The sequence below is a fragment of the Rhinoderma darwinii genome, chromosome 3, assembly GCF_050947455.1.
Source record: "Rhinoderma darwinii isolate aRhiDar2 chromosome 3, aRhiDar2.hap1, whole genome shotgun sequence".
Classification (NCBI taxonomy): Eukaryota; Metazoa; Chordata; class Amphibia; order Anura; family Rhinodermatidae; genus Rhinoderma; species Rhinoderma darwinii.
This window is the reverse complement of record NC_134689.1, coordinates 298986451-299003748: the sequence shown is the minus strand read 5'-3', so window position 1 is coordinate 299003748 and position 17298 is coordinate 298986451. Positions and strand designations below refer to the sequence as shown.

At 42.7% G+C, this 17298-nt stretch overlaps 1 protein-coding gene across 1 annotated transcript in view; it reads right to left on the bottom strand.

Moving 5' to 3' along the window:
- The window catches only part of LOC142748132 (ADAMTS-like protein 5), a 58712-nt gene that overhangs the window by 9280 nt on the left and 32134 nt on the right, over nt 1–17298 (bottom strand). The window contains exons 10-11 of the mRNA XM_075855260.1: nt 13779–13947; nt 9876–9971 (exon numbers count right to left, since the gene is read on the bottom strand). Of these exons, the coding sequence (XP_075711375.1) occupies nt 9876–9971; nt 13779–13947 (265 nt within the window). The remainder of the gene's footprint in view (nt 1–9875; nt 9972–13778; nt 13948–17298) is intronic.

The window sequence follows — 17298 nt, the reverse complement described above, 5'->3', positions numbered from 1 at the left end:
AAAAAACTCCAATTTACGTAGGGAGTTGAAACGGTCTGCTTGAATTTCATCTATTTGGTCGATAGGTGTGATGCTAAAGCAATCAAAATTAATATCATGTGCAAAAGTACAGTGTTTAGAAACACTGTGGGGAGGAATTTGTTTTTACAATTTGTCCTGTGCTTATTTAGCCGACAGTGCAGAGGTTGGATGGAGCCCACATTTACAGTTCATTAGATAGATCGCGAATTGTGACAGACAATTCAACTTTTCCTCAATTTTGAATTTTTTTCCAGTTTGTTGAGAATAAAATGTATCGGTGTTGTTAGTAATGGTTTGACAGCACAAATATCTAGTTCTTCCGCATTTGAAACTGCCCATTTTGCTTATAAATGCATTTTGATATTTATTTTGCTTAGAGCTATGTAGTGTTCTGGAAAAGTTCACACGACTAGGAGCCAAGATGTTTTTAATCTCCTTTGCTCGTTTGTAAGTTATTCTTGGTTTTGGTGGTAAAATAGTTCGGAGAAAGGGATCAATTTGTAAAATATGCCAATGTTTGTTTAAAATATCCCCAATTTTCTTATGAGCAAAGTTATATTTTGTGATAAAATGAAAACTGAAATTGGGGTAGTTTTTAGCGTCAGGAGAACTTTTTTGTTCCATTTTAGTCTTCTTTTTTGTTTGTTTATCAGTGATGTTGACCGATAAACAATCCCCTTGTGTTAGGGCCTCAGTTCTTTTATATGCATCAGACAAAAGTGCATGGGGATAGCCTTTCTCTTTAAAACGTTTATATAAAATGTGACTTTGTTGAAGTCTGCTTGTAAAGTACAATTTTTCCTTATTCTTTTAAATTCTCTGTATGGTATATTTTTCAGTCATTTATAGTAGTGGCCACTATGGAATTCTAGGTAACTGTTAGTGTCTACCTTTTTGAAGTGTGTGCGCGTAATGAATTTTTGTTCAGAAAATCTCATCATTTTGGACGTTAAATGTACAATTAATCCCCCACATATTATCGTTTAGTGAATGACAGAAATCAGTGGAACTCAATAGATCCCCTTCCCATATGATGAACATTTAGTCTATATATCTTTTATAGAGTAGGATATGATTGGTCACCCAAGGGTGTTTTCTAAATATGATGTTCTTCGAAGGCCCCCATAAAAATGTTAGCATAACTGGGTGTTACTCTTGTGCCCATCGCAGTCCCTTTGACCTGATGGTATATAGTGTGGTCAAAAGAAAATACATTATTTTTGAGAATGAACTCCATGCTTTTACAGATACATTCTGGTTGGAGTGGTTGTAGCTCCATATCTCTCTCAAGAATATATATACGTTTTTTTAGGCCTAGGGTGTGTTCTATATTACTATAAAGTGCACTTACATCTAATGTAATAAGAAGTAAGTTATCCTTAAATGGTATTGAGTGGAGATCTTTGATAATCTGAGTGGAGTCTTTTAGATAGATCGGAAGATCTATTGCATATTTTTGAAGGATCAGATCTAGATAATGTGAGAGATGACAGGTAACTAAGTTCTCCTGACGCTAAAAACGACCCCAATTTCAGTTTTAATGTTATCACAAAATATAACTTTGCTCATAAGAAAATTGGGGCTATTTTAAACAAACATTGGCATATTTTACAAATTGATCCCTTTCTCCTAACTATTTTACCACTAAAACCAAGAAAAACTTTCAAACGAGCAAAGGCGATTAAAAACATCTTGGCTCCTTGTCGTGTGAACTTTTACAGAACACTACATAGCGCTAAGCAAAATAAATATCAAAATGCATTTATAAGCAAAATGGGCAGTTTCAAATGCGGAAGAACTAGATGTTTGTGCTGTCAAACCTTTACTAACAACACCGATATATTTTATTCTCAACAAACTGGAAAAAAAATCAAAATTGAGAAAAAGTTGAATTGTCTGTCACAATTCGTGATATATCTAATGAACTGTAAATGTGGGCTCCAATATGTTGGAAGGACCATCCAACCTCTGTACTGTCGGCTAAATAAGCACAGAACAAATTGTAAAAACAAATTCCTCCTGTAATGGCAGGAAGGAGGTGAAGGGAAAGTGAGCCCTAATCTACCCACCGCCCTGTCCCTGCCTACTTGCAACGACCCGCCCTAGGCGACGAGGTACAACTGGGCGGCGGTCCCTACGCTGTCTAAGTGCACAGGAAAACAAACAGGGAACACGCAGGGGAAGGGGCAGTAGCCAGGGAACGCCACGAGGAAACGGAGCGGCGAACGAACAGTCAGGACCAGGACGAAGTGAGTACACCCGAGCGGGCACGGAGACAGAAGCAAGCCAGGGGCAAAGCAAAGCAGGTCAAGCAGAACTGCAGCAAGGCAGAAGCACGGCAGAAGCAGGCTGGAGCAAGCAGCAGTGGGGCCAGGAATCCAAAAGAATTACAAGCACTGAAGGAGAGAACAGGGCAGGTAATAAAGGACAGGGGGCGGAGCTAACTCCGACAGACCAGGCCGCGATAGGCTCTCCCACTCCTGAGCCTGCCACCCTGGTTGGTGGGAGATGGTGTCAGTCGAACAGGTCTGGCCTCAGGTGTGGACTGATTAATCCCAGGAGTATACCTAGATGAAGTACCTGGCAGATCCCTAACAGTACTCCCCCTTTTATGAGGGGCCACCGGACCCTTACTAAGGGGACCCGGTTTAGTGGGGAAGAGAAGGTGGAACCTCCTGATCAATACCCCAGCGAGAACATCCCGGGCAGGTACCCAAGTCCTCTCCTCCGGCCCGTATCCTCTCCAATGGACCAGGTACTGGAGGGAGCCCTGGACCATCCTACTGTCCATAATCTTGGCCACCTCGAATTCCACCCCCTCAGGGGTGAGAACGGGAACAGGAGGTATCCTCGAGGGGGACCAGGACGGGGAGCAGCGTTTAAGGAGGGAGGCATGGAAGACGTCATGTATGCGAAAGGATGGGGGGAACTCCAGACGGAAGGATACAGGGTTGAGGACTTCAATGATCTTATAAGGTCCAATAAATCGGGGAGCAAACTTCCTGGACGGGACCTTAAGGCGCAAGTTCCTGGACGACAACCAGACCAAATCCCCGACGACAAACCGGGGGTTAGCAGAACGTCTACTATCCGCCTGAATCTTTTGTGCGCTCTGGGACGCCTCTAGGTTCTTCTGAACCTGGGCCCAGACAGTGCACAGTTCCCGATGAACATCCTCTACCTCAGGATTATTGGAACAACCAGGGGAGACGGAGGAGAACCTTGGGTTAAACCCGAAATTACAGAAAAACGGGGAGACCCCTGACGAGTTACTGACCCGGTTATTCAGGGAAAATTCAGCAAGGGGAAGGAATGAGACCCAATCGAATTGACAGTCAGAGATGAAACACCTTAAATATTGTTCCAGGGATTGGTTGGTCCTTTCCGTTTGGCCATTAGTTTCGGGATGGAAGGCGGAGGAGAAGGACAGATCAATCTCCAACTTTTTACAAAAAGCTCTCCAAAATAAGGAAACAAATTGTACCCCTCTGTCAGAAACTATATTGACTGGGGCCCCATGGAGACGCAGGATGTGTTTCACAAACAAAGAAGCTAACGTCTTGGCGTTAGGTAGCTTCTTAAGGGGCACAAAGTGGCACATCTTGCTGAAGCGGTCGACTACCACCCACACCACCGACTTGCCCTGAGATGGAGGCAAATCGGTGATAAAATCCATGGAGATATGGGTCCAAGGTCTCTGGGGAATGGGCAAGGAACGTAGTAGGCCCGCAGGTCGGGACCTAGGGGTTTTGGACCTAGCGCAAACCTCACAAGCGGCGACGTAAGCCCTAACATCTTTAGGCAACCCAGGCCACCAATAGTTTCTGGTAATGAGGTGTTTGGTGCCCAAGATGCCAGGATGACCAGATAGAGCGGAGTCATGGTTTTCCCTGAGTACCCTCAGCCGGTATTGCAGGGGAACAAACAGTTTGTCCCCAGGGACGTTCCCGGGAGCTGCACCCTGATCAGCCGCGATATCAGAAGCTAAATCAGAATCCGTGGCAGAGACGATTATACCAGGGGGTAAAATACAAGCAGGATCCTTCTCGGAAGGAGGATTGGCCATGAAACTACGTGACAGAGCATCAGCCTTAATATTCTTGGACCCAGCCCTATAGGTAACCAAGAAATTAAATCTGGTAAAGAATAGTGCCCACCGAGCTTGTCTAGGATTAAGCCTCCGGGCCGATTCTAGGAAAACCAGATTCTTGTGATCCGTAAGGACCGTTACCTGGTGTCTGGCCCCCTCCAGGAAGTGCCGCCACTCCTCAAAAGCCCATTTAATGGCTAGAAGTTCGCGGTTGCCAATATCATAGTTACTCTCCGTGGGCAAAAACTTCCTAGAGAAGTAAGCACAGGGGCGGAGATGGGTGAGGGAGCTGGTACCCTGGGACAAGACGGCCCCCACTCCCACCTCGGAAGCGTCAACCTCCACAATAAATGGCTCCTCTTGGTTGGGCTGAATCAGCACGGGGGCCGAGATAAAGCACTTCTTGAGAGTCTCAAAGGCCTGAACGGCCTCAGGGGGCCAATGGAGGACATCAGCACCCTTGCGGGTAAGGTCCGTAAGAGGCTTAGCGACGACCGAGAAGTTGGCAATAAATCTCCTGTAATAGTTGGCGAACCCTAAAAAACACTGTAACGCCTTAAGGGAGGCAGGTTGGACCCATTCCGCCACAGCTTGAACCTTGGCAGGGTCCATGCGGAATTCATGAGGAGTGAGGATTTGCCCTAAAAATGGTATCTCCTGTACCCCAAAGACACATTTTTCAGTCTTAGCAAACAGATTATTCTCCCGAAGGACCTGGAGCACCTTCCTGACATGCTCCACGTGGGAGGACCAGTCCTTGGAAAACACCAGTATGTCATCAAGGTACACAACAAGAAAATTACCCAGGTACTCTCTCAGGATTTCATTAATAAAATTCTGGAAGACAGCAGGGGCATTACACAACCCAAAGGGCATGACCAGGTATTCGAAATGACCCTCGGGTGTGTTGAACGCAGTTTTCCACTCATCCCCCTCTTTGATGCGGATAAGGTTATATGCCCCCCGTAGATCGAACTTAGAAAACCATTGGGCTCCCTGAACCTGATTAAAAAGATCCGGAATCAAAGGAAGTGGGTACTGGTTCCTTACGGTGACCTTATTCAGGTTACGATAATCAATGCACGGCCTAAGACCACCATCCTTCTTCCCCACGAAGAAGAAGCCAGCACCTACAGCAGAAGTCGAGGGGCGAATGAAACCCTTGGCCAGGCATTCTTGGATATACTCCCTCATAGCTTACAGGTCCAGGCCCTGAGAGAGTACCTAGAGGGGTACTACTAAAGCAGCGTCACCCTGATTGACCCTTTGGGCCAGGGCCTGGACCTGTAGGGAGAGGCCCTGCATCTGCTGGGTCAGGGTCTCAAGGGGGTCCATGATAGCGTCAGCGTAGGAGAAATGGTAGACTAGGTAAAGGCTTGTAATTATGTAATGGCAGGAAGGAGGTGAAGGGAAAGTGAGCCCTAATCTACCCACCGCCCTGTCCCTGCCTACTTGCAACGACCCGCCCTAGGCGACGAGGTACAACTGGGCGGCGGTCCCTACGCTGTCTAAGTGCACAGGAAAACAAACAGGGAACACGCAGGGGAAGGGGCAGTAGCCACGGAACGCCACGAGGAAACGGAGCGGCGAACGAACAGTCAGGACCAGGACGAAGTGAGTACACCCGAGCGGGCACGGAGACAGAAGCAAGCCAGGGGCAAAGCAAAGCAGGTCAAGCAGAACTGCAGCAAGGCAGAAGCACGGCAGAAGCAGGCTGGAGCAAGCAGCAGTGGGGCCAGGAATCCAAAAGAATTACAAGCACTGAAGGAGAGAACAGGGCAGGTAATAAAGGACAGGGGGCGGAGCTAACTCCGACAGACCAGGCCGCGATAGGCTCTCCCACTCCTGAGCCTGCCACCCTGGTTGGTGGGAGATGGTGTCAGTCGAACAGGTCTGGCCTCAGGTGTGGACTGATTAATCCCAGGAGTATACCTAGATGAAGTACCTGGCAGATCCCTAACACCTCCCCACAGTGTTTCTAAACACTGTACTTTTGCACATGATAGTAATTTTGATTGCTTTAGCATCACACCTATCGACCAAATAGATGAAAGTCAAGCAGACCATTTCAATTCCCTACCTAAATGGGAGTTTTTTTGGATTTATAAACTGAAGACACTCACACCAGTGGGTCTCAACGAGATTACGGAAACTATTATCTAATGCATTTATTTATTTTTATTTTTTTATTACTGAAATGGACCACCTCTATAAGGATCATAACTACAGTCTATTATGTGCATATATATATATATATATATATATATATATATATATATATATATATATATATACACACATGTATGCCCGGAAATAAATCACTCCAAAAAAATTATTCCTCTTGTTTTCAATCTAAAGACCTCAAGTTCAATAGAGAGTATAGATTATTCACTGTAATTTTAATCATAGTGCCTATTGCTAGTACGTTACATATTGAGATGGGATACACAAATGGCCCTGTGTTTTAATGAAACGAGTAAATAAACAATTTTTGCACTTTACATCTAGTTCCATACTTACCTTTAGAGCTTTCTATAGAAGGAAACACTCCCCTTTTTAATTATCAAAATACGGCATTCATTGTCACTCATGCCGGCACTTATCACACTGTTAAGATTTGAGCCCCTCAGGCTTCCGTAGCATCTTAGCGTCACATCACCATGACGACTATATATTTACACATTATTGTCCGTCTCTTTCAATCCATAAAAAACCTCATATATGTCCACAATATCCTTCAAATCCCTGCGAACGTAGTGATTCTGCTGCTTGTTCTATGTGTATTCATAGAAATTTTAATATTTCAAAATGCTGTGATATATAACTGAAGAGATACAATTTTAAATTACATATACACTACCGTTCAAAAGTTTACGGTCACTTAGAAATTTCCTTATTTTTGAAAGAAAAGCACAGTTTTTTTCAATGAAGATAACATTAAATTAATCAGAAATACACTCTATACATTGTTAATGTGCTAAATGACTATTCTAGCTGCAAACGTCTGGTTTTTAATGCAATATCTACATAGGTGTATAGAGGCCCATTTCCAGCAACCATCACTCCAGTGTTCTAATGCTACATTGTGTTTGCTAACTGTGTGAGGGTATGTTCACACGGCAGCGTCCGTTACGGCTGAAATTACGGGGCTGTTTTCAGGAGAATGGAAACTGTTTTAGCTGCAGAAGGGGGACCCGCTCAATATTAATGCCTATGGATTTAGAATGGAATGTCATAAAATTTCTTGTAGGTATAATGTATACGTGTCCTATTACTTTTGTCCATATAGTGTATGTATGCTAAAACTTATGGCCAAAATCTCAAGTGAATGTGACATAATTTCTTCTATACACCTTTCTCAAACCATTTCAGGAGAAGAAATAAGTTTAAAAGGTAAATGTAAAGGAAAATAAATCAGAAACATAAAGTACAGTATGAAAGGTGATCTTCTATCTAGTAGCATCTTATAAACCATAATCTGTCCTAGAATATAAGATTTTACTGCGCGTTAACAACTTTATTATATTAAAGGGGTTGTCCCAGAATCAACAATTATCACCTATCCACAGAATAGGTGATAGGTGTCTAAAGGATGGGATCCTCACGGATTGCAAGATTAGGGGTCTCAAACCTCTTGTTCCTCATCACTGCACTCCCCACATTGAGGCGTTTGAATGGAGCGTTGCGTTGGTTAAGCATGTGGCCACCGCGCTATTCAATGTCTATAGGATTGATGTGAATAGCGGAGTTATTTACTGAGCTGTTTCCGTCAATCCCATAGAGTTTGAATGGAGCGATAGTGCAAATGCTTGACCGCCGTTCCTTTCAGGGATTTTTGCTCTTTTGGCAATAGTACTGCACGACACCCATCCACCTCGGATGCAACAATAATAATGTCAAATTATGTTAAAGTTCTCATGAGACAAACACACAACGGTGGCAGACAGACCACAATTTTTATGGTAAAAATCAAGGCTTTCAATTTCCAAAATGTATTTCAGGAGATTCTAAGATACTAGCAAAACTCACACTTTCCTCACGGTTATTTATCACAGTTTGAGGAATCCAGAAAATCCTAATCTTATGTGGGTTTAGAGAACAATGTCTTCTTGGCTGGGTGGGACTACAAGAACAGTCTTAAAGGCATTCACACCCAGAGTGATACGAACAGGTATCAGCTGCCCTGTTATGAAGCCCATCCCATGCAGAGGCAATCTGAGGGCTGAGTTCATGTAAGGAGAACAGGGCAGAACTTTACACCCACAAATTCAATATGGAATCATAAAAACAAGTTGTACATTTAAATTAAAATAATAATAATTAGTTTTATGCTAAGTGAAAACGTGACTAATATGTTATACTAACCCTAAATAGCAAAGGTGAAATGTATTCCTTTGTTCCTGGAATAACATATAGCTGGTAGTAGCTGTCTTAATACAGATATTTAGAAGTTTAAGTCAGGTTAAGGGCAAGTGTGACACAAATATACTCAATCGATTTTTGCTTAAAGGGCAAGTTTACCTCTTCACAAGTGGAACCTATAAACTATAAAATACACCGACTTTATACTATATTTGAATGACCTATTTGCCTCCTAAAGCTGGGTTCACATGTCTTGTTCAAAATACGCTTTCTGCTGCGAAAAGCAGTAAAACTGTCATTTTGCAAAAATTGAGTCAAAATGAGGAGGAGGAGGAGGAGGAGGAGGAATAAAACTGGTTCCTACTGTACAGGTATAATGTTTAGTGTAGGGACCCATCTGTATGAGGTCGTCTTGGCCCTCCCAATTTAACCAGAATTTATAAGTAAAGTAAATATAGCAGTATATCAATTTTAATTAAAATATTAAAGGGTAATATAACGTTCAACAAACTTCTGACATGTCATAGTGACATGTCAGAAGTTTTAATTGGTGGGGGTTCGAGCACTGTGATCCCCACCAATCGCTAAAACGAAGTGGCAGAAGTGCTCGTGTGAGCGCCCAGCCGCTTAGTTTTTGTTCGGCTTTTTCCGGAAATCAATGTAGCGGAGTACGGGCTTAATAGAACGTCTATGAGCAAGTACTCCGCTACATCGACTTGTGTGTCTGGAATTGTGCTATTAGCTAGCGTGGGTCTCACACACTCCCTGTAAGTGAATATACACTCTAGAATAGAGCAGGGCAGAGAAGTGGAGAAGTATGGTCATGGCTGTACAGCAAGGGCAAAAAGTAACTACCTGGGGTCACTGGGGCATCTGAAAAAGAAACGTGCAAAAAATTAGCATTAGCATCTTCCATGTGCCACATGTATCTGTACTTCGTCTCCTGACATAGGTTATCAAAGGTACGTACAGCATGTTTCATTGAGGTGTGCACATTAACATTAGGTAAGCTTCTAATGTGTAAACTTAGACAAGGCAGTCAGAAAATGGGAAAAATTTATCATAGTCGTGTATGATAAATTTAGCGCATCTAGCTTGACATGTTAGACACTTCTCTTTCTTATATCAATTCTTAGTTGGCTTAGTTTTTTTCGGTGCAATTTTGGTGCACAGCGTTGCATTTTAGGCCACACCTATATCTGCTAAACCACGCCCCTTCTCAGCTTCTCCACGCTGCTCGCTTGTCAATTAATAAATATGGCGTACAGCATATTTTCCAGGATTCTGGTGCATTTTAAATAGTGAATCTGCCTTACTGACTTGCTCACCACTGAACAGTTTTTCCCCCCTTAGATATAAGATTAGTAACATCACTAAAGAAAAACAAGTGCTTTCTGTTTACCATCTCTTTTAGAGTCAATAATCCTGTTCAGCTCTATGTTGTCTCTTTCATGCCGTGCCTGGGGTGGCCATTTCTTCTGTGCCGTCTGCCGTAAAACTGGAATTATGGAAAAATAGAAATCATAATTATCCTAATATCATTGGATCTTTGGCAATATTCTCAGAAATTGCCAGCATAAACTCCTCAACATTGAAATTGCAACACCAAAATGGAAAAGTTTTGGAGTTGTGGAAATCACAGGCTCAATAGACATGTTAATGATATGCAAAATATTCAAATGATAAAAAAAAGGAAACAAAATATTTAAAAACATCTTCATTTATTCAGTATCGAGTATGAGAGCCACATGCAGAAATAAACACACTTACACTCCTTGCATGCTATCAATGAGGTTATTAATGGTTGCCTGAGGAATGTGATGCCACGCTGAATGCACTTGGGCACGCAAATCATCAAGATTGGCTTGCTGACCAATGCAGTGCCAGATGTGCTCGATAGAAGACAAGTCCGGAGATGCTGCAGGCCAGGGTAGCACGTTTAGGCCACGCAGGCTGCTCACAGTAGCACGAGCAACATGTGGCCTGGCATTGTCCTGTCGAAAAATGTCTACGGAGACACTTTGGAGAAATGGCCGTACCACTGGTTCCACAACCAAATCAATGTAACACTGAGCTGTTAGTGTACTTGAAATGAAGATTAGAGCGGTCCGGCTACCGTACATTATGCCACCCCACACCATAATCCCGGGAGTAGGACCGGTGTGACGTTCCCTTGTGAAGGCCTCTTCATGGCATTGCCCACGTGGTCTCCAGACCAATCTCCGGCTATCATTACATCCGAGACAAAAGCGGGACTCATCACTGAAGAGGATAGACCTCCATTTCAGCCTCCATTGCCGTCTTGCTCTGCACCCATGATAGCCTTTGAGAGTGGTGGCGTGCAGTAAACCTGTAGCTAGATGTCTGGCTAAAAGACCAATGATGTGCAAATGCCTTCTGATGGTTTGTGTCGACAGTGGTTATCACCTTAGGCTTGGGTGCGACGTCCAATTTCACTTGCGTACAGAATGAATCACTATGCGGCATTCTTCCAATCAGACGATACATCCGTGCAGAGGTTTGCCTCCACGCACCTCTTGCTGTCATTCCCGTTCGGTGCTGTTCTTGCAAACTCCAGGACACACAACATTGAACAGCGCTGACATCTCGGCCTTGGCGCGTAGCGATCTACCGGAATGATAAACCAAGGTCTCTCAGTTCAAGGATTTTGTCCCTCTCAGTTTGGCGATAACTATCACGTCGACAAACAGGAGGCATCAGACAATCATCCCACACCACTTGATCTGATTTTTGAGGTTTCATGTGGCTAAAAAAAACTTTGCTTTCAATCTGGATTTTATGCCTCTCCCACATGCCACAGATTGGAGCTAGGTGCTTGAAAATGTGATGATTTGCATATCATAGCGACACCTGCTACTTCCTCGATTTGCATAACATTATGGCTTGCCCTTCTTGGTGTTGCAATTTCAATGTTGGGGAGTGTAGTTATGGAAATCCTAAACAGAATGCTTTCTCTTAAAGTGTTCCTGTCATGACTTTAGCTAGGTACATCTATGGTATTTCCTTTAAGGGTATGTGCAGCTGCGTTGTTTCAGACGTAAAAGCTTCTCCTCGCATTTTGCGAGGCGTCTTTGACGCACGTAATCTTGAACTGTTCTTCATTGACTTCAATGAAAAACGGCTCAAATGCCTTGCTGCATAGGATATTTCCTAATGTATCTGATGATTATTGGAGGTGTGGGGAGGCTCCTGGAACTATGCTGCACATTTGGTGGGACTGTCCCAAGCACCGTCCCTTTTGGGAAAAAAATTTTGATCTTGGTAACAAACTTTTTCATACTGAGGTTCAGACTTCGGCCTCCATTGGCTTACTTTCCATGGTTCCTGGATCACTCCCACACCTCAAAAAGGGTGTCTTTCTGCATTTTTTGACCGCAGCAAGAACGGTGATCCCTTGTCATTATGAGGATGGAGGAGTTGATGTCCGCTGATCGGGGCAAATCTGAGCTCTTTGTCCGCACTTGGGCAGTGTGGTCTGGATTCCGGAGTGGTACTGATCTACCTCTCTGGCTGGATGGCCTCTTTTGAAGCGCTTATATAGCCAACTTTTGTGTGCTATGTTCGTATGTGTTTCCCTTTGTTGTCTTGTGTCTGTGTAAGTCTAAGTTTTAATGTGCACCTGTATGTGACAATTCTTAACCAATTGTGGGGACTGGTTTCCCTAAATATTGCACTAATTCCGCTGCACACATGGTACTGTTATTCTCATTGCATCTCTTATTTAGCCTATATCTGCTGGTTGGGAGGCTACCTCCTACTGCTGTTTCTATGTTTCTGTAATTTTTATGCGATATTGAAGTTATTATATTGCACTGCGTGCAAAGTTTTGCAAATTTATGAAACAATGTGTATGCTATGTTATATTTTTATATTTTCAAAATAAAAATCTTTGATAAAGAAAAAAAAAACGGCTCAAATTACGTTGCAAAGAAGTGTCCTGCACTTCTTTGCCGAGGCAGTCATTTTATGCGTCGTCGTTTGACAGCTGTCAAACGACGACGCGTAAATGACAGGTCGTCGGCACAATACGTCGGCAAACACATTCAAATGAATGGGCAGATGTTTGCTGATGTATTGTAGCCGTATTTTCAGGCATAAATCGAGGCTTAATACGCCTCGTTTACGCCTGAAAATAGGTCGTGTGAACCCAGCCTTAGGGTTAAAGTAGCGAGTTTGGAATGGTGTTTGTTGTGCTAGGCATCAGGATGAAAATAACCTTTTGGAGGCGAATTGTGAGAATAGCCCTGTCAGTCTAACTAACGAACTGACAGTACCCTACAGTACACTTCCCAAATGTCCTCTTCATCTGGATGCCAGAACAGTACACAGCCCTCCCAAAATTGGTTTTAACAGCAGCATAGTACTTACTTTTTAAACTGTGCATGGGCATTTTATAAGTGCATTTGTGCACCTGTAGCACTCAAACTCTATTGTTAAGGTCATCAAGTTTGTCCATGAGAGTTTTTCTTGGGCACCACAGCTGAGGAGTGGGTAGTGTTTTTAATGTCCACTTCTGTGTGTATGCACTGTAAGTATCAGTTACATTCATGTTGATCAAAACACATTGTAGCTTTGTACACGCTGCTAAGAGCAGCAACATCTGTATATGTTCAGATATGTTGTGTGTGAGTACAGTATTTCATTAGTTTAATGAAAGATGTTTTGGAATGTTGTACATCTAAAAAGGAAGCAAGATGATAGAATGAAACCCTCCACATCGGACAGCTGTATCAAGATACACCCTGTGATTTCTATTATGGAGGCAAGAAGGGAACCAGCACATACAGCTGTTACTTCCAGTCAATCCACATCTAATGATTTTGTGTCTCTTAAAAGGCTCTGAAGTAGCGGCAGAGTCCGTCAAAGCTTTTACAGCTGCTTCAGCTTCATAATCAGCTATGGTCAGTTTCTACATGGTGTCCTCTAGTGCATGGACCATTAACCTACATCATAAACTGTTATTCCAAACAGCAATGTCAATGACATCAAGAGTACGCTAGCTGTTTATATTGAAAACTTTTAGCAGAGAACAGGTTTAACATCAATTCATAATGAAATAAATATTACACTATTAGGCAGAAGGTTCATGCCCACTCACAAAGTTATATCCTAATAAATGGACTGACCCTCCTTAGGGAGAGCCAGCAGCACACACAGGAAGACTTTGGGCAATACACTCTGGGAAAAATATGCAAATTGCATATTTGAGTAAAAGTAAGGGCCAGTTTTTTTCCCTTTAAATTATTTACTGTAAGAAGAGATAGCGCGGTAAGGCTGTGCTCACCATTGTGAACTGTTGTCGCTGGACTTGGAGTGGTAGGAGGCAGTGTTGGTGATAGGGCTGTTTCCACAGTTTCTTGTAAGGAGCTGCGGTCTCTCTGGTGTTTAATATAGTAATTCTTGGGAAGCCAATATTCATATTCTATGCCTGAATTCTGCTCTGTGAAGAGGACCTAGGGGTAGAAATATATTATAAGCCTAAAGAAAAATTTCATCCAATGAACAAACACGTATAAATTAATGCAAAATCACACATTGATCACACAGCTAAAGTAAAAGAAATGACAAAATCTGCTGTAATCCCCATATTTAGCAATTTCTTTGCAATATCTGTTACTTCCCTTGCTATTTCTTGTAACAACAGGAAATAGTTACCATAAGGATGGTCGCCAAGAATTCTAGATTTCTGAATAGCTTATCTCCACAAAACACATGTATCCCCTATCCACAGGATAGGGGATACATGTGTAATCGCAGGGGGGTCTGACTGCTGGGTCCCCCAGCGATAAGAAGGGGGGGGACCAAATCTCCCCCGAAGTGCTTCATTAAAATGGAGCGCAGGTTTGCATGCTCAGTCAGTGTTCCATTAATTTCTATGGGATTTCCAGGACTGCTGTCTCCAGCAGCTCCATAGAAATTAATGGAGAACTGTTCGAGCATGTGCACCAGCAATTCATTCTTATTGAGCTCTTCGAAGGGACTTTCGGTCCCCCATTCTCCTCATGGCTGGGGTTCCCAGCGGTTGGACCCCCAGTGATCACACATGTATATGTGTGAAAACCCCTTTAATTATGCAAACAAAAGCTTGAGGACAACTAATATGTCCTCAAGCTTTATAACGACTATGTCCACATGTCAGTGGGGCTCAGCCGTCATGTGTTGTATCTCTGGCATTATGCCGGAAATACATTTCTTGGCTGCAGCAGTTACATGCTACGTGCTTGTAAACAACCACCGGGAGTTCTGCTGAAGCACCACCCTCGCTGGATCCCCGGGGGCAAATATAGGAAAATATAACTTTTTTTGCTTATTTAATTCATTTCCAGCCATTACAAAAAAAAAATCACAACCCAGATAATTCCTTTAATAATGACTACATGCCAGTCTCCTGAATACCGTAAGAATGACAATGATCCATTCTCAAGACGGATTCTGTGAGCTTGCAAAATATAACCAAGCATGTCTTGTGATAAAATGTTGTTAAAGATAACCCTTTTTTTATATGAAATTTTATTTTTGTACTGCAAATTTCTCCAGCTGTTCACCTGTTCAGGGCTAGTCTAATATTGGATGGTGTCCTGGGCAGTATCTTCTGTTATTTCCCACCTCCCAATATAGTGTACTGTCATACAGTGTACAAATAACTATACCATGCCATGCCTAATTATCAGTTTCATACAAGAGGATACCCAAATAACACTTCCATACAGTTGTCTAAATATTATATACTTTACAGTGGCTAACTAGAAGTGCCATACAATACCTAGGTAAATACCCCATACGGTACTCAAAAAAACTAACATAGTGACCAAATACCAGCTCCATGCAATGTCTAAATAATACTGGAACACGATTAATATTGATTGGTGATTACAAGCCTCAAGTGCCAGGCCATTGGTGGTGCCCCCTTGAACTTGAATGGCTGATGCGTCCTGTGCAACCACAAAGGCTGCACACTCCTAAGGCCCACCCTGTAGATATAATACATGTAGCAATTAATTATGGTTCACTCAAGTGCTGACGGGCAGACTTTTTATCAGCTTAGGTAGCCAGTCCAGCTTTTAGCTTCACTTAATAGACCAAGACACATCTCTTAACAGGATATTAGATGAGCTGCTACACTTTTTATTCCAATTTTGATTCCAGATTTGAGAGCAGATGTCTAGAAGGGATTATCAAATACTGGTGTTATTTTTGAGTGTCGGTTGCCTGGAAACATTATTGTACATAATGGATTATTATGATATGTGAAGTTCTGCTTGAATTTGGGTCTTTGTTTCTGTTTGCTGTGACTATCAGCTGACAATTTTGATAACATGGTTATTACTATTTCAGACACTGCACATTTAATGCACAGTTTATGCCAAAATTGTATAAGGGGATTCATTAGGAAAGATTTTTAGATACTGTGATCCAACATGTGGTAGTTTTTTGCAACTCTTTTAATCTGTATGACTGACTGATGTCAAACATGATATTTTTGGGCAGAAGTTACTGATCTACTACTACAGCACAAGTTGGAAGTTGATGAGAGAGAGAGTGAATACTTGTACATACAGTATATATTTCTGTATCTACCTTCCATCTAAGGCTTTGTTCACCTCTGCCCCGTTAGGGGCCTCCGTCGAAGATCTGTCCGAAATCACCAGAATCAGTATCACAGAATGCTGCGCTTTTGTTTCCGGTAAAATCACAGAAACCTTGACGAAAAGCCAACAAGATACATTAAAGTCAATGTGTTCCATCACATGCCGGTGGTGTCCGCGATGCAACGGAACCGTCGCTTCTGGTTTTCTCTTGTTCTGCTTCTCTGACGGAGCAGAAGAACAGAAAGACCCGACGCAGATGTGAACATAGTCTAAGACCTTACATCTGTTTGATATATTTAAGAAAAAATGTAACATATTTGGAGTGTGTTTGTATCCATTTTAATTCTCATGAATTTTAATTGCCCTGATGCATAATCCCGCATTCAGATATGGTAGATTTGTTGCAGATTTTCTATTCGGATCGCACCCCAAAAACCTGCAACAAAGTACGGTTAAGTTCTAGTAAATAAGGTTTATAAAACACTATTTCACACATGATAGAAAAAAATATGCAGGGATGTTAGGGCATGCTGTGGTTTACCAAATGCGCAGCATGCCCTACATGTCACGGCAGATTCACAGCAATATCCACATGTAACAAATGCGGATTTTGCAGCGGATTCACGTCTGAGCATGTGACCTTCAGCCTTATGAACACAGCACAGTCACTGTACTGTGGCGCCTGAAGTCCTGTTGAGTGCCATTTTTATGAAGATATCCCTCCTTTAGAAGCATTGTGATGTAGCATGCTACAATTTTTTTTCTGTCTAATTCGTCTGGAATTAGACAGAAAAAACCTTCATATGCCTTTGGATGAAATTGAAAGCAACTGGAGGTGCAGTTAAAGGGGTTGTCCACGCAGGATAGGTCATCAGTATATGATAGGTGGGGCTCTGTCACCTGGACCCCGCACCGATCAGCTGCTTGCAGCATGGCCGCTATGCAGTAGTCAGAGCCAACTACTTCCGGCTCCAACTACTGAGTACCTTTCATAACATCCGGCACCCGGAGGCAGCTGATCGCTGTGGGGGTTGGACCCCCACCAATCATTTACTGATGACCTATCCTGTGGATAGGTAATCAGTTGTCTTTGCGTGGACAACCCCTTTAAGTTGCCATGCACTTCTATGCATGCCCTATTGAATCTCTGTATAAAACAGATGCCATGTAAATAAGGCCTTAAGTTAATTGGATATATTATACTGCTGTTCCTAG